Below are 27,113 nucleotides of genomic sequence, written 5' to 3'. Positions count from 1 at the left end.
AAGTAAATTCAGTAGGATGGGGTGACTGTCTGTGGGAGGAGAAAAAACATTTAAGGATATTTCCTAGGGGCTCCCTGGACTGGTCAGGAGATTGATGTTGACAAGAGAATACAGAGAAAGCCCCACCTCTTTATCACACAAGCTGTGCAATTATCTTGGAACAAGCCACACAGGCCTCTTTACAATGAGACCACTTTACAATGAGAGTCTCTAGGTCACATGTCCCCTAAAGACATTCTGTTTTTTCCTACTGCCTGTGGCAGGAATTGACAGATATCTCAGCCTTCTGTGCTGTGTTTGCTTTGTGAGAGTAAGGTATCTCCAATCACACCTGAATTCAAGAGCTCCTACAGGGCTTATTAAAAGAAAGAAAAGAATCAGTATGGTCAACTCCTAACACCCAATGTCTGCTGCGGTTTTAAGACCAAGGAAATGAAAACAACACGGCAAACCAGAAAAAAAAAGTCCTGAATTCAACATGTCAGGTGAGAAGGTAACACAGAAGAAATAACTTTAAAACAGGAATGCATTTCTATTTATTATTTACAAAACTGAAAATGCCTTAAGTATTGCAAACAGCTTCTCTAACTCTCAAGATGTGTTTTGGTTGATAAGATGAAGGGTTTAAAAAACAGGACCAAGAAGTCTGGATAGGAAAATCAAGCAGGAAAAATCTTGGCTATAACTCTTCACCACAGCCCTGCTGGTGCCTGCTTGGGACAAGCCAAGGAGTGATCATTGTACGAGGGGAGGGGGTAGAGGGGGGTTAACTGAGGATGTGGGCATTCTTAGAGCTGGCATGCCTTTGCTTTGGTTGGCATGACTTTTAAAGAGCAGGGATGAATCACAGGAAAGAAAGGTATACCTCTACCCATGATTCAATTTTTCCGTAGTCAAGATGACTCAGCTATGACTACCTACACCTCACTCCACCCTGCATAGCAAAAAAAGGCATAGGAGTAAAGGTCATTTTTATTGCCTTGGTCTATTTGAGCAAACAGAAGTTGCCTCATGGTCTCCCGATAATCATATAAGAATCTTGTTATTCTAGAGATATAAGGCCAGGTGTTCCACAACAGACAATGGTATCAGGCAGCAAGAATTGCTACATGGCATAATTTCCGATAAACTTTAACGACACACTTTACATCATCTTTCTGCATCTGCACTGCCGTACTGGCGCTCATGAATGCCCTGGCTGGCTGATGACCTCAAGAGCATCATCAATGCCAAAAAGAGAGGCAAGCACCAGGTTCTTACCAGTCCATGTGCCACAGTCATCATCAGGCTTTTGACTTGATGGTGAAGTGTGGTTATAATGGCAAATTTAACTGATGATCACAGGGCTGGGAAAATTACTGTGAACCTCATGGGCAGGTTAAACAAGTGAGGAAGGATCAGCCCCAGATATGATGGGCAACTCAAATATGTGGAAAAACGGGAGCCCCCATCCCATCATTTTCATTGTACTGACAATCTTATCTGGCATCATGGACCATCAAAAAGCAAGTGTGTGAAAACACACTAGAGGGAAAACCATGGGATCCTTTTTCTACGGATGTAATACATATATGCAAATAAAATGCCAAAACAAAACAAAAGCAAAAACTTTAATGACAATTCTCAAAAAGGTTCATTACCTTCCTCTGGCTTCACTGCTTTCTCCTTCTTTACTGATCCTGTTTTAGGACCCTTCTCTTGTGTTTTCTTCTGTGAACCACTGGTTTCCTTTTTTGAATTAATCTAATGAAAAAAAAAAAGTGTCTCCAGTTATCATGATATGGCCATTCAGATAAATGTCCAAAGGACATGTTAGCAAATCATCCATGGAGTTGCTGCTCTTATTGAAAAGAGACATTCCAACTGCTTAAAAGTTAAGTTATGTAACTTCCCTAACTCCTGACATCTTTGAGGTCTGGGTTCCGGCCATTCCATAGACCCTGCTCTCCCCAAAGTCACTAAAGACCTAAATTCCAAACACAGTAGACTTTATGCTATTCTTATCCACTCTAACTTGTGCAAAGTATCAGCTGGATGACATCTATAAAGTGCCTAAACCAGTAATTGGGACACAGTCGGTGCTAGTTAATAAGTGCCAACTTGGCAGCCAAGACACCATGGATAATTTTCAAATGTATGCAGGATTTAATGTCTCTTCCCTGCCACATTATTCATTTGATTGTTAAGAAAGGAGCTTTCGTAATGCTCTGGTTAGGATTTAATAGAGTTTAAGAAATTGAGTTATGACTGAACAATAGCACACACGGAGCCCACATCCTTTTCCTTGTCATTGCCTTACTGATGAATTCTCAGTGACAGAAGACCCTGGTTCTCTAGTCCCACAGTCCTGCCCTCCTAGAACAGAACCAGTGTGTGGACTAAAGCATAGTAGTCTGGTCACTGGAAAACAAGACCCCTGCCAGCAAGACACAGACAATGAGTTCAGTAGAGATTTCTCCATCATTCACTATGGTAACATCTGTCTCTCACTAAAAAGACACACACACACACACCACGCAAATCTTACCTCAACTGGGGGTGTCTCTCCCAGCAACAGGTTATTAAAAATAGTAGCGTAATCACCATTTAGATTCATCAATTCCTCATGAGTGCCTCTTTCTGTAATACAGCCCTCTTTCATGAAGATCACTTCATCACAGTCAGCCAGGTACTGGAGACAAAGACAGGGACAACATAGTGTGGCTGATTATTTGTGCAAATACATCCAAACACCTATACCTTACTTCAGCGGGTCTCACCTGGAGGTGACCAAGCCCCCCCCCCCCAGGGGACCAAGCCCCCCACAGGGGACCCTTGACAATATCTGGAGACATTTTTGATTGTTACAATTTGGTGGGGGGGGGGAGGGGGGTACTACTGCCATCTGGTAGATAGATGCCAGGGATGCACAGGACAGGCCCCTCCAACAGAGAGCTAAGACTGAGAACTCCTGCTTGAGTTTATCCTGTCTTGTGATATAGTTCAAAAAGCAGGTTCTCCAGTTTTTGATATAAATCTGCTGATGAAGCCACACAGTCTTATATTAAACTTTATATCCCTTTACTAGACGCAGAAGTACACATAATTGGACTTTCTGTGGCAGAATGGGGGGTTAGCCCCCTAAACTAGACAACATAAGCAAAGCAGATGGCAACCTCCTTGATCTGCTCTCTGAAGTGGCTGCTTGTTATGGAATGACAGAGTGAGACAGCTTGTTTTTCCTAAACAGTACCCACTCACATATAGATGTTAACAGAATGCTTTCCAAACTATCTCTTACCCAGACTCCATTTTCAGCCTATTCCTCTTAGCCCTTTTACTTACTGATTTATATGCAGAAGCTAACATGCTCCAAGGATCTCTGATTCAGATGGCCATCTGGTACAACAAGCTTTATTGGTACAATGAGCCAGGAGGCTATTTGCTGAGGAAGGGAACACCATGATTCCAGGGACTTCAAGGAGCCCCATGAAGGTACCTGGACCAAGCCCACCTCCCTGTTTCTGACTGCCCAAGTCAAGGTGGGTAGCTTGGGGAAGGAAGCACATACCTGTAACTGGTGGGTAATGAACAGAACCGTCTTGGACTTGAGATGCTTCTGGATAGCACTGTTGAAAATGTGGTTGCCCACGTGGGCATCTAAGGCACTGAGGGGGTCGTCCAGGATGTAGATGTCTCGGTCACTATACAAGGCCCGGGCAAGGCTGATCCTCTGGCGTTGCCCGCCACTCAGGTTGGCTCCTCGCTCACCAATCTATAGGAGCCCAGAAAGCACAAGGAAGATTCCAGTTCAAATCTAGAACGACACTCAGTGGTTGCCTCAGTCACCTCTCCTCTCTTCCACCCAAACCAGCTCCTTCTCTTCACTTCCCCTCCTGGATGGAATGCCGCTGTATCCTCTAGGGCCCAGAACTGGGGGTATCAACCCAAATGCCTCGTTTTCTCCCACAACCATCTGGTTACTAACCAACTCTGTGTCTGAGCCTTACCACATCCTCTGGATGCCCCATTACAATCCATTCTCCATGGGCAGAATGACTTTTTCAAAACACAAAGCTGACCATCTTGCTTAGTCCTAAAGGATAGAATCTAAGTCCCCAGACATGGCTGACAAAGCAGGCCCTTTACCAACTGGCTTTCCAGCAACTCTTAGCCTCCACTGTCAATGCCCCTTCTATACCCTGGGATCTGAGCAGGTGTGTCTGCTCAGTTATATTGTGTGTCCATTATGAACACGCATGACTACTGTCGTGCCTTCTCCTGTACTTGTCTGCTCAGTTCTGGCATCCTCTCCTCTGTGAAGCTTACCCTCCCCTTCTCCACTAACACCCAAAAGAAAGAGGACTCTTTCATCACCTTATTTGGTGCCTATTTGTCAGTATGTCTTTCCCAATTGTAAGCTTGTTGAGATTACAGATTATTGTCCTTTTCTTTTATATTCCCAGTGCCCCCAGAAGCTTCTGCACAGGCAGCTGGCATATAACAAGCACTTAATAAATGTTACTAAGTGAAAAAACAAAATTGATTGTCAAACAGTAACTGGCTTTTTTTTTTTTTAATGCTGTCCTTAAAAAAAAAATTCAATTAATTCAGAGGTTTTCAAATAAGAGCATGTATACAAATTACCTGCAGGGCTTGTTAAAATGGACCGAGAGGCCCCACCTCTTGAGTCATGATTCAGGTCTCTGGTGGGGCTGAGAGTCTGCAGTGATGTTGCTGATGTGCTGCTAATCAGGGGACTGGAATCTGAGACCCAGTAAATTAATCAAACCACTCCAATCTGGTTTGAGGGCTTAAACGGAAGTCAACTGAATAAAAGTCAGCCTCAGAGACCTCAAGGGCAGGTCATGGAAGATGAGCATTAACACTGAGGGCCAGTTCCAAAGACAAGCCTCGGGGAACTACTCAAGGGCAGAGAAGCAATGAAAGGCAGCTTTATGTTAAGGCCTCTTTCTTTCTAGAGGGAATCGGCTCTCTAGAGAGTTACACGAGTAAAAAGAGGTTGGAAGAATAAAGTTCAAGGAATCTCAACAGGCATATGATTGAATAATGGTTTTAAATATGAATAGTGCAGAAAATATGAACTGTTCACCAACAATGGGATTTTGTTTAAAATCCACAACACATGAAATTTATGTGCTTAAAATAGGCAATGTTGCTATCCCTGCCCTTAGGAACAAACGTGTCCCTAACATAAAGTCCCAATGAGAGCAAAACTCCAGTGAAAGTTCTTCTCCCACAATTTAAGGTGCATGCCTAGGAGGCAGTTCCAGCACAGCTCTGCCCCCAACTACCAGAATCCTCTCTGCTAGACATCCTGGCCCACCAGGGGCAGAAGGCCAGTACCTCTGTCAGATCACTGTGGGGAAGGATGGCCAGGTCAGGCCTCAGGCAGCAGCAGTTCAGCACGGAGTTGTATCTGAGGGACACAAAAAGACCCAGTCAGGGGCATGGTTGGGGTAGAGCCTGCTGACTTGGGCTGCCTTGCATCTCCCACGGCCAAGAGGAAAGCACGACAGAAACCAAACATTCCTTGCCTTTCTTCATCAAATTCCTTCCCAAAGAGGATGTTGTCTCTCAGAGTGGCATTGAGGATCCAGGCCTGCTGGGCCACATAAGCGAAGGTTCCACTGACTGCAATGCTGCCCTCTAGAAGTGTCATCTAGGGAAAGAGACACCATCCAATGGCATCACAACGCAAAGCCATCACCCGGAGTCAGCAGAACCCCCCACGTTCCACAAGGGAGTTGACAGTCTAGTCGGTTTCCTTGGATGCTTTTGGAATCCAAATCCCACTCTCACCTTTGTTCCACAGCAGTCAAGAAAATCAAAGTTCTCCTTGCTTATTATGTGTGATGGGAGCCCAGCATAACCCATGACTTGAATCAATGAAAATTTCATTCAGCAGCTCATAAGCTACTTTATCATCCTTTCTTCCTAACTGCAAACTGTTCTAATTAAAGGAACCCAGAAAGTGCTTGCAGAATTCCCCTGGGGAGGATGCTGCAAGGATTTAGAGCTAGTCCCTGCCTCATGATGAGGGCAGACCAACTCATCTACAGAATTAATCCAGGCTGTTGGCTAGGTCAGCTGCTTTTGTAAAATGAGGACCAGAGGGGGGAAAAATTCCAGTTAGACATCAACTAGCATTTTTCACTTTCATGCACTGGAGAAGGAAATGGTAACCCACTCCAGTGTTCTTGCCTGGAGAATCCCAGGGACGGGAGCCTGGTGGGCTGCCATCTATGGGGTCACACAGAGTCGGACACGACTGACGTGACTTAGCAGCAGCAGCAGCATAGAGTATTTACATAATGGTGACAGACCTTCCACTCTGATGTGAAGAGATTATATGATAAGCTGTGTGCTTTGAATTATGTTTTCAATTGCAGGGATTGACATGAATCAATTTACTCATTTTACTCTCTATTAGGGTTCCTTTCGAAGGGACTAACAGTAGATGCTTGTCTTGGGTTATGAATACTACAGCTTGAAACGGTTTCATTAACCAATGCACATACAAGCTTGTCCTCTCAAACACAGTAACGCACAGCGGACACACACAAGACTGTAACATACTGCCAACTGCCCACACACAGGTAAGCACTCTCCCAGATAAGGCATGCATAGTGTTCAGAAACCTGGAGGGTCTACTGTGGAAATCCAGCTCTTCCAGCTGCTACAGAATAAACACCCCACACTGCAGACCACCAATAAGGAGCTAAACTCTAAAGAAGCAGGGCTGACAAGTAGCCCCTGCCTCTCTGTCAGGATTTGATCCAGAAGCAAAGACCCATTCAGTTTTCAATTTCACTGCTGCCCACCAATCCTCCCTTTCAGTCCGCCTGTGTCTCTCATCACTGGCCCTGAAATTTGGCTGATGACCAGAAATTATGTAGGAGGTTCTTGGCTCTTAGCAAACACCAGTGGCTGAGCCCAACCTCTGCACAGTCTCATAAGCCAGAAGGGGCAGGGGTGGGGAGCTGTCCCTCCCAATGATTTGGATGCCGCTTTCCTCAGACCACCCTGAACACCTTTGCTCCACCAACTGTGACAATGATGCCGAACAAGACAAAATAACCCATAGAGTGGATGCTACATGAAAATCTTCCCCAATCCCTTGTGTTATTTCTTCAACATGGATAAATGACTCAGAGGACCTCATCCATCAGCAGGAATAATCTTACATTTATCCTCATCTCAATCATCTAAGCCAAGCTCGTTTAATCCAAGTTTTAGAAGCACATGGGGTTTTGCTTTATACTCCTGATTATTTGGTTCTAAAACATAGTAGAAGACAATCTGTCTTAGTTGGATGATGCCTACTTGAAATGCTGACTTCTGGGCCCTCTGAGCACTATTCACTCACTGCCTTGGGCTGTGCTAGTGTGTCTAGAAGGCCTAGCACCCCAACCAAACCATGAACTCCTCGAGGGCATAATTCTTTCAGTGGTTAGCTTGAAAATGGAGCAGGTCTTTGTTGCTAGATCAAATCCTGAAGGCCCTCTCTCTGACAGGGAGGTTGCTGAGGCTGGTCCATTTGTTGGCAGTCTGTAGTTTGTCAGTCTCTGACCTCTGACATTCCCCAACACACTGTCTGGCACACCTGCGGTACTCAATAAATACATGCTGAATAAAAGAAGGCATGAGGAACAAGTGAGCTGGGTATCCATGGGTCCCGCTGAATCCCATCCCAGATACAATGCTGTTGTTAAGGGGTAAGAGTGGGCGGGGAGTGGCAGGAGCATGATACAGACCAAGGGTCCTTTTGTTTCCACCTTTCCTGACTCTCTTCAGGAAATAAGCTTATTTTTCCTGAGACTCTTGTTAAGCAGAATCCAGAGAAAGAAGCAGAAAATGCCCAGGACAATAACAAAATCTTACCTGGCCTAAAATGGATGAAATGAGAGAAGTTTTTCCACTTCCCACACTGCCACAGATTCCAACTAGTTTACCCTGGACAAAGCACATGCGAGAGGAAGGTCATTAAAGGATACTGACCATTCATGTCAAGGACTTTGGATTTCTTTGAGGAAAAAAACATTAGTGGCAGTCCATCACTATGGGAACTGTCGTCCTGAGGACCCAGCAAGTCACTTACCTCTTTTCTCCCTCATCAGCCACCCATGTCATAGGGTTTCTGTGGGGATGCACTGAGGTAATAGCTGTGTAAGCCTTTTAGAAAATTTAAATATGCCACGGGCATTAAGGGGTCCCACATCACTTTTAGAAAGGCCCAAACCTTTCCCTACTTTGTTGGCAACCCATGCTTTTTGATAACTTGCTTGTTTTTATTGATGGTTTTGAAAGAGAGGACAGGACTCTTGAAAATCATTTTATTTTCATTTTATTTTATATGATTTTTTCCTCAGGGTCTATAAATCATTTTCAATAAAAACTATGTGCAATGTGCACTGTTGTTTCCATTTTTCTACAAAACATTCCCAAGAATCTAAGGGCATATTTTTACCATCAATCCCACATGAAAGTAGAAAACCAAGCCTGTGATTAACTGAATATCCCCAGGCAAAATGATGAGTTCTCCATGGGCAGTATTAACAGTTTTTAAGAACAGACAGATGATTTTAACAGGCCCACTTGTTCAGCAACACTCTATCGCCTCAAGCCTGGCATGGAGGAAGGGGATGGAGAGTGGTGGTGTGGAAAGAACACGGATTCTGGAGGCAGACTGGTCTTATAAAAGTATTCTTGACAAAGTTTTTGACATGGTCCAGGGGGCTGAGAGATTACAAACCAGTGGTTACAAAGAGACCAAGTCACAGGCTTAGACTCTGCTCTGGTCAGGCAGGTTAACACAAAGAAAACTCTGTTCTGACGACTACACGGTGGCTAAAGAAGATGTCAACAGTGAAGCAAGTGCCTGGGACACAGAAGACATCAGGCAAATGTTAACTTCCCTCCTCTTCCCTAAAGAGAGGGGCTGGGGGGAATAATAGCTAAACGTCTGTCATGTGAACATGGACTGTAAAGGGCAGAAGGAGGGTCAACAGATAGAAAGAAGAGAGTAAACTTTATCTGATTACAAGAAATAATCCTCTAATAGAGTTGATTAGCAATATAATAGAGTTGCCTCAAGATAACTGTTATTAAATAAGAAGCCTGCTGTTAAAAGGTAACTGAAGTCAAAAAACTGACTTGCACGCCCTCCAATGATGAGCCATGCTGGCCATGTTTCATGTGGTCTCATCCATCTCCCTCTTGTCTGTAACTTCCAACAGCTAGGAGCTTTTTGTTTCCCTTTAGTACAGCTCTGGATCTGTGTAACACGCCTCTCTGTACAGTTCAGCTCTCACAACCATATGTGACCACTGGGACGACTATAGCCTTGACTATTATCTTTATCGACGGAGTGATGTCTCAGCTTTTCAACACACTGTCTAGGTTTGTCCTTGCTTTCTGCCAAGAAGCAATTGTCTTCTGATTTGATGGCTGCAGTCACCTTCCACAATGATTTTGGAGCCCAAGAAGAGGAAATTGGTCACTACTTCCACCTTTTCCGCTTCTATTTGCCATATGCAGGTCAGGAAGCAACAGTTAGAACTGGACATGGAACAACAGACTGGTTCCAAATAGGAAAAGGAGTACGTCAAGGCTGTATATTGTCACCCTGCTTATTTAACTTATATGCAGAGTACATCATGAGAAACGATGGGCTGGAAGAAGCACAAGCTGGAATCAAGATTGCCGGGAGAAATATCTATCACCTCAGATATGCAGATGACACCACCCTTATGGCAGAAAGTGAAGAGGAACTAAAAAGCCTCTTGATGAAAGTGAAAGAGGAGAGTGAAAAAATTTAAAGCTCAACATTCAGAAAACGAAGATCATGGCATCTGGTCCCATCACTTCATGGGAAATAGGGAAACAGTGGAAACAGTGTCAGACTTTATTTTTGGGGGCTCCAAAATCACTGCAGACAGTGACTGCAGCCGTGAAATTAAAAGACGCTTACTCCTTGGAAGGAAAGTTATGACCAACCTAGATAGCATATTCAAAAGCAGAGACATTACTTTGCCAACAAAGGTCCGTCTAGTCAAGGCTATGGTTTTTCCAGTGGTCATGTATGGATGTGAGAGTTGGACTGTGAAGAAAGCTGAGTGCCAAAGAATTACTGCTTTTGAACTGGTATTGGAGAAGACTGTTCAGAGTCCCTTGGAGTGCAAGGAGACCCAACCAGTCCATTCTGAAGGAGATCAGCCCTGGGTGTTCACTGGAAGGACTGATGCTGAAGCTGAAACTCCAATACTTTGGCCACCTCATGCGAAGAGCTGACTCATTGGAAAAGACTCTGATGCTGGGAGGGATTGGGGGCGGGAGGAGAAGGGGACAACAGAGGATGAGATGGCTGGATGGCATCACCGACTCGATGGACTTGAGTCTGAGTGAACTCCGGGAGTTGGTGATGGACAGGGAGGCCTGGCATGCTGCAATTCATGGGGTTGCAAAGAGTCAGACACGACTGAGCGACTGAACTGAACTGAACTGAATGGGGGTAGATCCCATGATCTCAGTTTTTTCAATATTTAGTCTTAAGCAAGCTCTTTCACTCTCTTCCTTCACCCTTATCAAGAGATTCTTTAGTTCCTCTTCACTTTCTGCCATTAGAGTGGTATCATCTGCATATCTGAGATTGTTGATGTTTCTCCCGTCTGTTTTGATTCCAGCTTGTAACTGTAAAGAAGGCAGAATGCCAAAGAACTGATGCCTTCGAACTGTGGAGCTGCAGAAGACTCCTGAAAGTCCCTTGGATAGCAAGGAGATCAAACCAGATCTATCTTAAGGGAGATCAACCCTGAATATTCACTGGAAGGACTGAAGCTGAAACTCCAGTATTTTGGTCATCTGATGCAAACAGATGACTCACCGGAAAAATCCCTGATGCTGGGAAAGATTGCGGACAGAGGAAGAGGGTGTCAGAGAATGAGATGGCTGGATGGCATCACCAATGCAATGAACATGAACGTGAGCAAACTCCGGGAGATGGTGACGGACAGGAAGGCCTGGCGTGCTACAATCCATGGGGTCGCAAGAGGCAGACACGACTAGGCGACTGAACAACAACATGCCTCACACCACATTAGAACCCCTGAAGACTACTTCCAATGAGGTAGATGAACATTCCTTACCACCTCTGTCACCACCACCACAGTCCAGAAAACCAATGCTTTTCCTTGGTTCTCCTGGCTTCACTCCTTGTTTTCCTACACTCTTCTGAATCTAGAAGCTAGAATGATTCTCTGCATCTGTAAGTCAGATCACATCACTCTTCTCCTCCAATCCCTCTAGTGGCTTTTCTATCCATTCAGAGTAAAGCAGAAGTCATTACGAAGGCTCTGGCACCCCTATCCTCTCTGATTTCAGCACCCTCCCCTCTCTCCCACACTCACTCTGCTCCTGTGAAAAGCACAGGTAACACACACGGGGCTTTCGTGCTTCTGTTCCTTCTGCCTGAATGCTCTTCTTCCTCCATGTATTCTCATGGCCCATTCCTTCAAATCTTTGCTCAAATACAGGCATACCTTGCACATACTGCAGGTCTGGCTCCAGATTATTGCAGTAAAGCAAATATCGCATTAAAGTGACTCACACAAACGTTCTGGTTTCCCAGTGTTTGTATTAGTTATGTTTACTAGCACAAGCTGCAATCAAGATTGCCGGAATGCCGGGAGCCAGTGTGAGGAATCCCGCCCGTGACAAGGTCATGAGGCAGGAAGCTGACATACGCAAGGCGTGCTCAGACTTCAGGGACCCCTCTGGAAATTCCTAAGCATGTACCCCAACAAAAATCTGCCGGCTTTTGTGCTCTGCTTTTCCACTCTTCTGACATTTTCTGGAAAAAGTCAAGTCAGGGCTTTAGTCTTCTGCATTTGAAAGAGTGTTTCAATCCAAAAAACCCCTCCGATGGCTTTCTAGCCTGCCTGCAGGACTCTGCGAGTGTGATTGTTTGAGGCCTCCTGACCGCAGGAGGCACAGGAAGCTTAAAACATCCTAGGAATGTAGGGGCTTCCGAAGAGTCAAAATCTTTAGAATAGGACTGATTAAAGGTTTCATTTGTTGAGTCAATGCTTGCTGCCAAACTTTCATATCCTTTATTTTTAGATATAGTTGGTATATAGAAAAACAAGTAGTAGACCTGGTATTAGCAACATTAGATCTTCGAGTTAAGTACCTTCTTTGTTATATCCCACTGCACCTTTGTTCTATAGAGATGTAACTTTAATGCGTTAAGGAGATGCAGATTAAAGAAAAACACTTCAGGGGAAACAAAATTAACATTCATTAAGGAAGAGAGCCAAAAAGTGTTAACAAGCCTCTTGGCCAGAAGATAATGTAAATCACCTGAGACCTTTTGTATACAAAATGATATACGGAAAGAATCTGGGTTGCGAATGCTACATAATTTTGTATTACCCATTGATCTCCGTGTTTTATCAAAAGTATAAAAGGCCTTCTAAACAATAAAGGATGGGGGCCAGGGGCCGGGGGCCAGTTTCTCGGACCAGTTTCTCGAACTAGTCTCTCGGCCTGGTTTCTTGGGACTCTGGCTCCCCCCATGTCTCTCTCTCTCCTCTTCTCTCCCCTTCCCTCTCTCTGCTCTTTACTTTAACTTCAGGCTGAATCTCCATCTGGGGCGCGGAGGCTCGCCAGGTCTACTTACTTGCCCCGGCTGTTAAGACCCGCACGAAAGGGAGCTTAAGGCGAGGCACCCTTAGATATTCAAGTGGGCGCCGGTGGCCCAACGTAGATGGTGCAAATTCCTTGTCTGGAATTTTATTGGCCTTCCGCGTAAACCAAGCTATTCAGCCCTCTTCCTCCACTTAACCTTCTTACTACACTATAGTTTCTTAATCTAATCTTACATTAATAAACAAACAAGTCTTTCCACGCCAACGCCGTCCACCCTTCGAGTTCCCTGGATCCACCGGGGCTGGACCCCGGCACCGGAAGAACTGTCAATAACCTCAGATATGCAGACGACACCACCCTTACGGCAGAAAGTGAAGAGGAACTAAAAAGCCTCTTGATGAAAGTGAAAGAGGAGAGTGAAAAAGTTGGCTTAAAGCTCAACATTCAGAAAACGAAGATCATGGCATCTGGTCTCATCACTTCATGGGAAATAGCTGGGGAAACAGTGGAAACAGTGTCAGACTTCATTTTTGGGGGGCTCCAAAATCACTGCAGATGGTGACTGCAGCCATGAAATTAAAAGATGCTTACTCCTTGGAAGGAAAGTTATGACCAACCTAAATAGCACATTCAAAAGCAGAGATATTACTTTGCCAACAAAGGTCTCTCTAGTCAAGGCTATGGTTTTTCCTGTGGTCATGTATGGATGTGAGAGTTGGACTGTGAAGAAGGCTGAGCGCCTAAGAAGTGATGCTTTTGAATTATGGTGTTGGAGAAGACTCTTGAGAGTCCCTTGGACTGCAAGGAGATCCAACCGGTCCATTCTGAAGGAGATCAGCCCTGGGATTTCTTTGAAGGAATGATGCTAAAGCTGAAACTCCAGTACTTTGGCCACCACATGCGAAGGGTTGACTCATTGGAAAAGACTCTGATGCTGGGAGGGACTGGGGGCAGGAGGAGAAGGGGACGACAGAGGATGAGATGGCTGGATGCATCACTGACTCGTTGGACGTGAGTCTGAGTGAATTCTGGGAGCTGGTGATGGACAGGGAGGCCTGGCGTGCTGCGATTCATGGGGTCGCAAAGAATTGGACACAACTGAGCAACTCAACTGAACTGAACTTTATACTTTAGCCTATATAGTGTGCAATTACATTAGGTCTAAGAAAAAACACTATCTATTTTAATGTAAAAACACTTTATTGCTTAAAAATGCTAACCATCATCTGAGTCTTCAATGAGTCGTAATGTTCTCTGATGGAGGGTTTGATATATTTCTAGAATTATCAAAACATAACAAAAATATGAAGTAAGCAAATGCTGTTGGAAAAAAAACATCTACAGGCTTGCTTGATGCAGGGTTGACAGAAGCCCTCAATTTGTAAAAAAAAAATAAATAAACAAAAGCATCATGCCTGTTATCACTTTTTTTTTTTTTGGCTGTGCTCTGAGGAATGCAGAATCTTAGTTTGAGGCCTTCCCTCAAGTATTCTATTTAAACTGCAGTGACACCTGCTCGCTGTCCATCAAGCCCTTCATCCCCTTTTCTTTGTAGCCCCTTTACCTGTTTACCAGCTGCCTTTGCTCAGAAGAAGGCAAAATCTGGGAGGGCATGGATTTTGGTTTCTGATGCTCTATAACAGTGCCTGACAGACAGATGGCACTCAAAATGGCTGTGGAGACTTAGAGAACAAATTTATGATCACCAGGGGGGAAGGGTGGGGGGAAAGAATAGCTAGGGAGTTTGGGACGGACATGTACACACTGCTGTACTTAAAATGGATAACCAACAAGGACCTACTGTATAGCACAAGGAACTCTGTTCAATGTTATGTGGCAGCCTGGATAGGAGGGAGTTTGGGGGAGAATGGATACATGTTTATGTATGGCTGAGTCCCTTTGCTGTTCACCTGAAACTATTATAACATTGTTAATTGGCTGTACCCCAGTACAAAATAAAAAGTTTAAAGACAAATGGCTGTGGAGTGAGCAGATATATATACCCCTGGGATTTTCTGGATGCTGCAGTCCTCAACACACTGCTGGCCCCCAGTCATAGTTCAGTAGGTTAAGCCTTGAAGCTGGAGTGTCTGGTAGTCACTCCTCATAGGGAGACTTCTGAGAGACTCTAGTCCTGGGCTGTAACACATATACCATAATGGCCTTTACTTTCATGAAAAAATAAAGTTACGATAGAATTGCTGATGACAGCACCACTGGGAGTACCTACGCCAGGTTCTGTGCTATGCATAGCCCAGCACTAATGAGCAGCTCACACAGAGTTATAATAAGAAATCACTATTACAGCTCACACATAACAATCAAATCTACTCAGGGCAAGATTGTGGAAAACCCGCTTGAATGCTTCATTTCCTTGTTTACAAAATGAGTATCTCATGAGAGCATTTCTATTATTTATTTCTATTGTTATTCATTTCTAGTGTTAAATTCCCAAGAATCCCTTCTAGAGTTGACCTGGCCAGGTTGGCTCTTTAGTGCAAAATCACTCCCAGCCATGAAGCACTTTGCCGAAACGACCGGTAGCAGCCCCCTCTCCCCAGAGGACAGCCGGGAGACAGTTACCTCTTCGATCTCTAAGTCGATGTTGTAGAGCGTCCTCTGCAGGCGGAGGCTCCCCAGGTGGATGTGCTTGCCCTCTTCCTCCTCAGGGCTGGGCCGCTCGTCACTGTCCAGGAGGAGGTGACCCTTCTGTTCTGCCAGCACCGCCTGATGCTCAGTGCGCTGCAGCTGCCTCACCTTCTCTTTCTTGCCCCTGGCAGCCCTCTTGTCTTTTTTCGTTTTGGGGGTCAGCTTGGGTGAGTTCTGGATACTGGAGTGGGAGGAGTCCCATGCCAAGGTGGCATTTTTCATCTCTATCGTGAGGTGAGGGCTGGCTGGTTTTTTCTTTATCATGTGAACCTCTTCCATTAGAAACAAACTCTGATAGGAGTTGTGAGAGAGGTGCAAAGATGAGACACTGGATCAAGACCAGGGAGACAAGCCTAGGGCGTACACTCACGTAGCAAAACACATCAGGCTATACAGTGGAAGGAAGCTGAAGGGCAAAAGGTAGCTCATTAGTGTAGCCCAGCCTCAGGCCCATGGAGAGGTCACGGGAATGTGGGGACACCTTGGGAAGGACAGGGGCCTCCTCAATCGGCCTACACTCTATGCTACCAGTTACATGCTAAACTCCTCTTTCCTTTTCCACCACTCTCAAGAGGACCAGGGATATTTAACTGACTGGTCTGCAGCCCTCTGTTCTCATTCAGGAGCTGCTGAGTGGTAGGCAGTAAAATGTAAGCGGGAAAACCAAAGGGCACATTGCTCTCCTGCCCTGACCCTCATCACTCTGCCATCCAGACCACTCCTGCAGGGCTCCTAAGCCTGGGCACTTTCCTCACGTACCACATGGCACAGGGATAGGCTGAAGTGAGCTGATGACCAGCCCTAGCTCTCTCCAGTTAAAAAGGAGTACCTAAGGTTTGATTGACAGCAGAGTACATCTTCTCAAGAACAAGTTCTCATGTCTTTCAAGTCCGACCTTGGAACTTGTGAGAATTCAAACAAAGGGCTTGCATGAAAGGGAAAGGTATCTCCCTCAGACACCCCGTTGAGAAGAAAGCAAGACTTTTCCCTCCCACCCATTCCCCAAACCCACTGAGGCATGTCAGGGGAAGAAAAGAGGAATGCTTGAAAAGCTAAATGTCTTGGAAATTACACTGGAAACACTGACCATAATAAACCTCTGCCCAGAACCAACAGGGGCCCATGACTTTGAACCCACTTCTGACACCTCCCTTAACTAAGTGATCTTTTCTACAGGATGCTATACCAGTTGGATTCCCAACATGATTAAACAATTTTTTTTTAAACATTAGAAAGTCTTTAGAAAAAAGATAACTTTTAGTGGCAGGACTCTTTCCTTAGTCACTTCATTACCAAGAACCCCTAACTATTTTAAAAGCCCTTTAAAGTTTGCAGGTGCTATTAAGTGTACCACATAATTCCGTTGCCTGAGAGCAAGCCCCTTCTCCTAAATCCTAAACGCCTAAACTTGGTCTTTCCACTCCTAAACTGCCACATCTCCTACCCACTCCTAATCCTCCATCTTCCCAGAAGTGTCATGTTTCTAAATCTGGATAATCTTTGCACTTGGTCAACCTTTAAAAAAAGAGTAAAGTTTAGTTGTTTGAAAAGAGCCATTGGTTTCATTAGTTCAGAGCCTTCCTGAGAAGACTGGGCTGAGAATAACATGCCAAATATTCTGCCCACCTTCACAGACCGAACCACATGCTGACAGAATTCCCGTCATTTCTCTCCCCTAAAGAGTTACTAAAAGGATTTCTTAGGGCTTATGCACTATAAAAACTATGCTAGTGCCTCTGACTTGCACAGCTTGTCCACACTTTCCCTTCCCACAGGCTCCCTACAGCCCCGTACTCCTCCCAGGAGGACTTCAGCCTCAGCCACTCTGCCCGGACACACTGAGGCACACAAGGGCCCCACGCACCTGAATTCATATCTACATGGATTTGCACCTGCCAGGCAAGAATCTTAGAGGTACATCACCCATAAACCTTAGCTTCACCAGAGGATGATGACCATCCAGACACTACTCTCAGTCATTGAAACAATCAAATTGGAGTGTATCTGTTGAACAGAAGAGGGGACCACTCGTAGAGTTGCCAGATAAAATACAGGACACCTAGCTAAATCCTGATTCAGGATAAACAATGACTAATCTTTTACTCTAAGTACATCTCATGCAGTTATTAACTGGGTTTTAACTGTGTTTTTATTGGCTAAACCCAGAAACACTATAGTGGTGACTGTCTTATCAGAAAAGTTATAAGGCGGCTGCTCACTGCCTTTCTATAAGTTATCATCCTCCTAGAAGTAGAGGCGGGGGAGGAGGAGAAGACTGACAAAAGGAACTAGCCAGAACGCGACTTATTCTCATGGGGTATATAGCAGAGCTGTGGGTGGTTTTGCTTCTATTATTAACTCTGAAACTTCCTGGGTAGAGGAAGGATCTATAGTGTGAAAAGCCATCTGCCAATATAAGTTCTCACTAGTAAGTGAAAAGCGAGCTCTCGAGAAACAATAGGAGGAGTGAACAAATCTACACTATAAATTCCTATCTCTTCATCCAAAATGTCACCAAAGCCATTCACTAAAGAAGACTGAGAAACAAACAGGGGACTAATTAATGGTCAAAACATCTGCCTTAGAGGTGAACACTCTGATTATTACAGATCATTTCAACTGATCTATCTTTAAGGCCATTCAATATATTTCAAATCTTGATTGATATATTTTCTCAGTGTAAAAGTTTTTATCTGGTTAGTTTCTAGCTCTTCTATTTCTCTGCTGAGACTATCTTTTCATTTCTAAGGTCTTTTTCTGATAATTCCAACATTTAGGTCATCTCAGTGTTTTCCAACTTTCTTGGTTCTTTGTATGTAGAGAAATTTTGGATTGTATCTTGGGTATTTTGAATATTACACTATGAGACTCTAGGCCCTGGTTTTGAATCCTATCAAAAATGTTGTTTTTGTTTTAGGAGGAAATTGATCCATTTAGGATCAATTCTGGTCTGCTTCCTATGGGGTGTTAAAAACAACAGGCCTCAAATAGAGTTGCTGATGGCGACCCCCAAACTAGGACTTAACTACAGTTTCACCTCTCCCAGGAATGGAATATTAAACCAGTCAGTGAGGAATCACCTGATCAGCACTAGCTAGGAAACATGCCTGAGAGACCCCTGCTGCTGCTGCTGCTGCTGCTGCGTCGCTTCAGTCGTGTCCGACTCTGTGCGACCCCGTAGACAGCAGCCCACCAGGCTCCTCTGTCCCTGAGATTCTCCAGGCAAGAACGCTGGAGTGGGTTGCCATTTCCTTCTCCAATGCATGAAAACAAAAGCTTAGTTGTGTCTGACTCTTTGCGACCCCATGGACTGCAGCCTACCAGGCTCCTCCGTCCATGGGAGTTTCCAGGCAAGAGTACTGGAGTGGGGTGCCATTGCCTTCTCCGGAGAGACCTCTATTATCCCCTACAGGAGAGTAACCTCACAATAACCAATGCAGTTTTCTGCCTAGGAAAACATCCTTGTTCCCGGTCCCTTCTGCCTGTAAATCCTTTCATTCTGTATAGCTCCTCAGAGCTCTTTCTCTTTACTAGACTGCGTGCTGCCCAATTCATGAATCACTGAATAAATCCAATTAAGATTTTTTCAATTAAAAAAAAATCTGCCTTCGTCAAAGCTAGACATTGTGGGTTCTGCAAAATAAAGCTCTGATTACAATTAAACCATTTCTTTTCACGTGGCTCTGGAATTTGGCCTTCTAGCAACCAGGTTGGGGTGATGGAGGGTTGGGCCTGGGGGGGCACATTCTTGAGGACTACCTTTCTTGACCAACAAGGCTGAGAACCTTACTTTTGTATTGCTCTCAGCAGCCAAGAAGGATTAGCAGGAGCTACTCTCAGCAGTGGCTTTGTCAACAGCCACTTTGCCAACAGCTGGGAATCCAGCCACACAGGTGCTGTTTCTTTTTGTTTTCATTTAAGTACTAACCATTTGCAAATATCTATCTCCCTCCACCCTCCCAAATATATCTTGTATATATTTGTGTTATGTATTTGTGTTATTCTGAAAGCACAAAGAACATAGTCAAGGCATGATCAACTAATCCCTTGCAAGGAAAAAACTTCTCAGTTTGGTCTAGCTTTATACTATTCCCATGTCACTGCACTTCCTGTACCATGAATGACCAACATACAGGACAGAAAAAAGAATCAAAAAGAGTTTATGACCAGCAGCATTTTGGTAAAGGTAGATGTAGATCAAGGTGAGAAAAAGCTGACAGTCTCCTGATCATTCTAACTGCCTAGGTTTGAATCACTTAAAGGCCCAGTAAATTATAACAAATATCCATGTTAAGTCCAGACAAAAGAGACTAGCTCTGAAGGGGAACAATGAAATTTTGGGAGCCAAGAACTACATAGGCTGTCTGTAAAATGTAAAGAGTCGTATTTCTATGGAAAGGCTCTCTGAGTCTCTCACTGACTTCTTTCTTACCAACTTGCCAAAAGGCTAAAGGTGAAAAACATCAAGTGTAGCCAGCCCATGTGGCCCACTGGAATAAAGGCAGCAGTTAGTTTTGCCATGGACAGATCCTGACATGGAAGGGGGCGAAGGGAGCCACTTACCTTAAATCTGTCAACAGCCACAGATGCTTCTGAGAGGGACTTTACTGAAAACGGTGTAACTTTCAAAGCAAAAGTCATGGAATTGAAGACAGTTACCACTGTGAAAGCCTGAAAATAGGAAAAGAGGAGAAATTGAGCCTGATGAGGCTCTGTGACTAAAGTAACACAACATCATCAATTTCCTCTCAGGTTTAAGGAGGGCTACAGCTTGACTGTCAAACGTTGGTATGAGTCAGATATATTTCCAATACATTTTTTTAAAGATCGAATTTTTATGAGACCTCCAATTAAAATTCTCAGTGAATCTAAATCAATTGATGATCTGTATTTCAGAATTAACCCAAAGCTGAGCTGACTAAAAACAAGCCATACATTATCTGAGCACTGGGGCTAAATCTCCATTCTTCCATGTGGATTAACTGCATGAGTGAAAAATCCAAGTCTAGTAATAAGAGGACCAGAGCATCTCTACATGTGGTGTTTCTAAAATGTCTCCAAGCTCACTGACCTGGGCCGCTGTCAGATCAAAGCCAAGGGTCATGTGAACAGAGAAGGTCACCACGCTGGCGATCACCATCACAATAGGAGCCACGCCGACAGTGATGCTCTGAAAGTACCCAGCTTTTTCCAGCATCCGACGCTCATCCTCTCGGATTTCTAAGGAAAAAAAGCAAGGCAGTTGCTAAAAAGCAAGTCGAAAGAAACTATGGGATACTGCTTATCTGTCACCAAACACAACTTGGTAGATCTTTGGCCACCATGGGTTTTAAAAGGGCCCTGTAACATCTACGATGCAAAAACTAGGTCAATATGACCATCAATTATAATTTAATCCTGAAAGCTGGTATGCAAGCCTGAGGTTTGAAATGGATGAAGTCATAGGAATGAATCTAACAGAAAAGCCATTACTTCTCAGTACAATAATCACCTTCTGCCTTGGTCTGATTCTTTTTGCAAATTTCTTATGTTCAGAAGGAATGAACACATTAATCATGTCTGCTATTGGCAGTTACGTTTGCTTATCTGGTTGTTGTTCATTTCTAGCTTAAGTACTTATAGGGAAGACTACACAACAATAATGGAGAATTAAAAAGGAAATAAGATTTACTAGGGTGCCTACTGTATATTGGGGCTAGGACAGAGGCTTTCACACAAAAAAGCAGTAAGAATGACTGAAAGAAGATGAATGAGATAAAATACAATTTTTGTAAGCAGAATGACTTTTCTTAAATATCTACAAAACTAACAACCTTATTAACAGAGTAACCATGGAGTTCAAAAGACCACAGAGTAGGAAGTATGACAATAATGCAGTGAAGTCTTTTCAAAACATTTTCAAACACAGAAGCAATTCTTTTGAGAGGCTACACACTGACCTTAAAGGTATTACCACTGTCCCAAACACTGAGAAATATATAAGAGCCAGCTCTCAAGCCATACTTTAAAAAAAATTTCATTTCATTGCTTTAACATTTATCACATAACTCACCCAAATCTGTAATGAGCAAGAATGCTCTTTTCAAGCTAATACACACAGGTAAAGATACCAAAGTCAGGAGCTGAAGGATGAGTGGAATCTCAGAAAGAAGATTAGAAAACTGAGAAAATCAGAATTCGAGAGCCAGAAGGGACCATCAGTGGTGACCCTGCCAACAACAGGCTTGGCAGACATCCTGTTAGCATCCAATTGTTGTTTTCTATTGGCAACAAATTCACAAGTTAAAGAAGGGGCCCGATCCATTGCTGGAACTTCTGAGTGGTCGCTTCCTTCTGATGACCACTCATAAATAAAGTTTATGGAGTGTCCCTGAAGGTTTACTCAACAAATCAAGCAGTGAAAATAAAACAGCTTCCTTAATCTGAACACTGTATTTCTTCTGTTCAACCCAAAGTTGCACCAAATTTTTAATTGGAACATATTCAGGTTAGCTCACTATAAGATTATGGTTGATGAACAGGCATTTCTATTATATTTAAATTAAATTTAACTGTAACTATGTCTTCTCATTTGAACTCTAAAGTGCCTTTAAATATATTTTTTCTTAAATTTCACTTTTTAAGGCCCAAGATTTCAACTTTTGTTAAGATCTTTAGGAATGCCCAGCTAAGGTGTTAATTATTCCTCCAAACTTTGTGGCATTTACGTACAACATGCTTATGTCTGCACTGAATTTATGGATCAGAGTAGGGCCAGGCACTGAAAACCTTGTGACTCAACACAAATCAATTATTTGAAAAGAAACTTAAAAACTACTGAGTGAGGCCCAGAGTCCAGCTGTCCCGAACCCCGGCCCAGCTCCTCTCCCAGCACCACCCCCAGGTTCTTACACCTGCCTACTCGTACTGCACACATACCCAGAGAGTGGGGGGCAGGGGGCAGAAGTGGAGCTCTCAGCAGCCACTTGCTACTGTTTTCTGTGATGGCCTCATGTCCAGACCAGAAAATCACAGGCAGGGTGACAGTATAGATATGGGGTTTTGAAACTGAATCAGTTCCTCATAACCAGCTGAGTTATCTTGGGAAAAGTCAGGTCTCAGTTTTCTCGTTTACGAGGCGAGGTCATAAGTGACAGTCTCTAAGATCCCTATCAACATAATGGTCATAGGATATTATAAGAACATATGATATTCTGATCCTACAACATTAGGATTCCCAGTAGCTAATGTGCTCAGAAAGCAAAGAAGCCAATATACATACACCAAGTTTTTAAACTCACTTTGTACACTCTGAGAGAATGCTTTGACCCAGGCATACATTTTAATAAATTTAATATAGGTGAGAACTTCATTCATCTTCTGGACACGGTCATCTGTGATGGTCACACATTTTCTCCTGAAATATGCAGTGATCCGTGAAACAAACATCTGAAAGGAAAAACAATGTCATGCCATATCAGAGCTTATTTAGAATTAAGAAGTGTCTACTCTTTCTGGGAAGTAAATCCACTTAAGATTATTATAAAAGTGAGCATCCTGTAGTTGTACTGCCTTTTTTTAAAAAATTTAATATTTTTACTATTTATTTACTTATTTGGCTGCACCGAGTCTTATTTGCGGCATGTGGAATCCTTAGTTGGGGCATGTGGGATCAAGTTCCCTAACCAGGAATCAAACCTGGGCCCCCTGCACTGGGGGCACAGAGTCTTAGCCACTGGGTCACCAGGGGAGTCCCTGTACTGCCTTTTAATAAAAGTGGTCTCTTAAATAATAATAGTACTTGATTCATTCCTCTGGAAGAAAGTTAACGCAAGTATTTGCCCTCAGAATAATCAGAGACATCGAGGGTACCAAAGGAAAGCAGGAGAGCTATATCAGTTAGCATCTGCTCGAAATGGAGTGACTCAACAGTTCCTGTATTACCTGGGGGCAGAGTTCACCTGCTGACCTTCTCCTCACTCACACTCTCTTTTTAAATCTCACGTAGGAGCTACTGCCTTTATTCTAATGACATCCAACTTCCTCTGAAGTCAAAATTCTGCCTGTATGGACTGTACACTATTTAGCTCTTTCCAGACATTTCCAAACCAGGTACCTGCTTAAAGAACTTTCCAATCAAAGATGTGATACCTCAGAGGTGTCAACTATATACAGCCCAACAGAAGTAATTCATCTGTGGAGAAGCTGCCAAAATACAGTAAAAAGGCTTACTCACCATTGCAGGATAAAAGAGGATAAAAACAGCTGATCCCAGGAAGCCTGTTGGTCCCAGAATAATTACATTATAAACCATGCCCAAGATGGCAATAACAGGTCCTCCAGCCAGCAAGCTGCCAACAGCAGCTGCCTCAAACATCCTCTGCCCGTCGTTTGAGCACAGGTTGATGAGCTACGAGATACAAACAGCGGTGAGTGGACACTGCAAGGACATAGATGCTGGCTCAGCAGGAATGTAAAGGACAGAGCAGGGGCTCCAGGGAAGGAAAAAGCCCAGGCTGGGAGCTCTCTCTCTGCCCTGAAGCCATCACCCCTCACTCACCTCACCCACAGACTTCTCCTTAATGTTCTTCAGCTTAAGGATCTTCTTAAACGCCATGGTTAGGATGGCTCCCCGCAAGCGTACCCCAGTTCGGTAATTCAACGCCCATGTCAGTGCAAGTGACCAAGAACGCACGATTTCTGTCAGGAGGAGGCCCAGGACTAGCAGCAAGCTGTACTGGAGGTTAGACTCTGTGTCCTGGGTGTACTCCAGGAGGTGTTTCACCACGAAGGCCTACAGGGAGAAACACACACTGCTGTCAGCATCTCCACCGCACCCACACACCACACCACAGTTTTATGTTAAGTTAGAAAGAGAAGGCATCTCCACTGTATAGTGACAAGTGCCTAAGCAGAGAAAGACCTTCTCGGAGGACCAATTATTGCTGATGGCCCACCCTCGGCAACTTATGCAGGGCATTTTGCAGGAAACAGGTCTAATTTGAAACTTCTCTTCCTTTGGATACCATCAAAACTAATACTCTTTCTAATGTAACATAAACCTGTCCATGAGCTGAAATTCATTCTCAACACACTGATCATTAAAAAGTATATATTTGACCTTATTCCAGTATCTCCACACAATGATACATTTCTTTACATGAAATTAAGACCTTTCTTTTTTTTGGATCGTTTCAAACGTGCTTATTTGATAAAAAGGAACAGTGTACCTACAGTTGGACTGGGGAAGAGTGAGAAGTGCATTTGCAAAACATTCCTGAAAATAAACATCAGCAGTTTAATAGTACAGAAGAAAGCAAACAAAGCAGACTATCCACAATCCAGAGCCCCTCCCACGGGCCCTCCCCCATGCCCCACTCCCTCCCAAAAACAAAAACATGTTACCTCAGGTAGCACATGTCTAACACCACCTGCAGGGAGGGAAGGCAGCAGCCCCCAGAACCACCGAGTGCCACCTCCAGCTCTGAGGTCCTGCAACGCCGGAGCACACACTCACACAAGGCACATTCAGCAACAGGATTAAATACCAGGAAGTGGGAGGTCATGTACTTTTATTGAAAATGAAAAAAAAAAAAAAAGTACCATCTTCAAAGAGCATCTCACAGACACTGTACAACAGGAGGAGCATTGCGGTAACATACATGGGAACATACAGAGTTGAGTTATACAGGGCTAGCCAGCCAACAGGTCGTCTGGCTGCGACTGTTGTTTTTTTAACTACACACAGTGGAAATACAGCATTGAACCGAGATCTGTTTCCAAAGTCCGGAGGAGCGCATCAAGCTGACGGCACTTAAATTGGTTAGGGCTCCTGAAGTTGCAGTGAGTCTGCAACAGAGGAGATTCTCCAGGAATAAAGACCTCGCTGCTAAGGAAAGAGAGTTAAAAAACAAAACAAAACTGAAAATTCCCCAAAGGGGTGACTCTTGCTTAAAATCACTGGTGCTATTGGGTCACTAGGCCATGAGGAGTGACCTCTGCTCAGGACGGAATACAAAAATCTAGGCCTCAGGAAAAACGGGTGGCATCCTTCAGAGTCTTTTCGAGTCCTTACAGCTAAAGTCGATCTTGCGAAAAATGAAACAAAACAAACCACAGCAAAAAGAAAGCCAAACCAATCCCCCTCCCTAAAGGGAGAAAACAAAATTAAGGAGAAACCCATCCACCATCTACCCCAATCTTTATAGCAAAGGGCACTGAAGCTGGAAGCCAGAGCTTGACTGACAGCCCAAAATGGAAGCCAGATGCAATCGTCCTGAAGCAGCTAATGCTGAATTCCAGACTCTCTGGGTGGATCGGTATTTCTTTTTTTTTTTTTCCTAAGAGGAAATTAATACCAGATGTTGACTAGATCCTAAGAGATCCCCACCAATCAGATTTCCGTCAAGTCTCAGAAAACAACCTGATCAAGTAAATAGGAGATTTCAGATGCCAAGAACTGTGTATCCCATCGCTCCCCTCCCTTGGATTTTTGGGTTTTATATCCACTGCTTGGGTCACCACTGCACACAGCTGGGTTGCTGGTTTACTAGCAAGAAGGTTGGCTTCTTTTCCAGTACGCAATCCAAAATGTGGAACTGAGTCACTGAGTGGCAGGGCCAGAACCCCATTTTCCTCACGTGAAGCAACTCAGTAAGATGGCGGTGCGGTAAAGCATTTTCTCACACACCTCGGCACTGACGGAGCCGTCTCCAAAGGAAGGCGTGAAAGGACAGCAGGTTGTAGTTTGGGGTTCCTTCCTTCCCATACCTTTATTGTGCCACTTTTCAGCACCAGGCAATAGCATTAGGAACTCCCAGAGGGGAGGAGAAGGGGGAGGGTAAAAGACAAAATGAATGCTTACACTATATAAAACTTTCAAAGGGGAGGGAAAAGAGGAAACAGCAGATTAAAGAATTTTCAACACACACCGTTTATAAAAAACAATTACATTTCAAACCATTTTGTATAGAACAAAGGAAATAAAAAGGTTCTCATGAAAAAACCAACCAAAATTTCATCTTAAAAGGTTACAAATTTATCATTTAAATTTAAACAAACTGGGAGAAAACTTGAGATTGTCAGCAGAGCTGTCTGGCTGTCCATTCCCAGTGAATAAACATTACCTTACCTGAACTCTTGGCGAGAGATTCTGCCCAGCTTGACTCTCTTTCTGACCGCAGAATACAGCCATCCTGAAAATTCTAAAGAACAGCTTCTGTCACTGGTTCCACTACAGAGACACTCCCCCCAAATCCAGATCCTGACAGCACCAAGCAAGCTGCAGCTGGAGAGAGGTTGGAAGGGCGGGAAACTTACCTCTCTAGAGGCTTTTCACTGTCCTTTCCCGCAAAGGCCCGTGAGCAGAGTTAGCATTCACCAAGAGATTGCACTGCAGGAGGAAGCCGTCTCTTGCAAATCTACAGGGCGGATGCTAATTCTTTACACACAAATCATAAATCAGGCCTGGTCTTCTAAAATTGTTTTATCCAAGAAGGCCACAGATCACCTCTGCAAGTTTAGCAATTTGGCCACTCATCGGAGTTCAGGATCATACCCTTATAGATTTTGGTTCTCCATTAACACTATGGTGACCCTTAGACGCCATGTGCAGAGTGCTGGTCCACTGGTGTGACTGAAACCCATCTTGATCATTAATGTCCAGCCCTGGCCAGCCAGCAGTTTAAAAAATGAAACAACACACATTCACTTGATTGTGTTTCATTAGCTCTGCATATGGCTACCAAGGTTCAGTGAGGCTGGAGGGGAGATTTAAAAAAAAAATATATATATATATATATATATGGTATCTGGGGACTCAGTTCTTACGTAGATTT

General features: G+C 44.0%; 1 protein-coding gene across 7 annotated transcripts in view; it reads right to left on the bottom strand.

The window, feature by feature from the left end:
* ABCC5 (ATP binding cassette subfamily C member 5) overlaps positions 1–27,113 on the bottom strand; it is an 82,751-nt gene that overhangs the window by 31,630 nt on the left and 24,008 nt on the right. For 4 of the 7 annotated variants that reach the window (XM_005675201.3, XM_018047353.1, XM_018047350.1 and 1 more), the window contains exons 6-17: positions 23,837–24,070; positions 23,513–23,686; positions 22,578–22,725; positions 20,369–20,517; positions 19,861–19,968; positions 15,232–15,588; positions 7,885–7,956; positions 5,538–5,662; positions 5,347–5,419; positions 3,551–3,754; positions 2,528–2,671; positions 1,641–1,743 (exon numbers count right to left, since the gene is read on the bottom strand). In XM_005675201.3, the coding sequence (XP_005675258.1) occupies positions 1,641–1,743; positions 2,528–2,671; positions 3,551–3,754; positions 5,347–5,419; positions 5,538–5,662; positions 7,885–7,956; positions 15,232–15,588; positions 19,861–19,968; positions 20,369–20,517; positions 22,578–22,725; positions 23,513–23,686; positions 23,837–24,070 (1,891 nt within the window). Of the gene's footprint in view, positions 1–1,640; positions 1,744–2,527; positions 2,672–3,550; positions 3,755–5,346; positions 5,420–5,537; positions 5,663–7,884; positions 7,957–15,231; positions 15,704–19,860; positions 19,969–20,368; positions 20,518–22,577; positions 22,726–23,512; positions 23,687–23,836; positions 24,071–24,510; positions 24,554–24,826; positions 26,481–27,113 lie in introns of those variants that run through there. The other 3 variants (XM_018047358.1, XM_018047362.1, XM_005675202.2) reach the window with 3 other exon arrangements.

The sequence above is a fragment of the Capra hircus genome, chromosome 1 (genome assembly GCF_001704415.2).
Source record: "Capra hircus breed San Clemente chromosome 1, ASM170441v1, whole genome shotgun sequence".
Lineage (NCBI taxonomy): Eukaryota > Metazoa > Chordata > Mammalia > Artiodactyla > Bovidae > Capra > Capra hircus.
The sequence above is the reverse complement of the archived record's forward strand: the minus strand, read 5'-3'. Positions and strand labels throughout refer to the sequence as shown.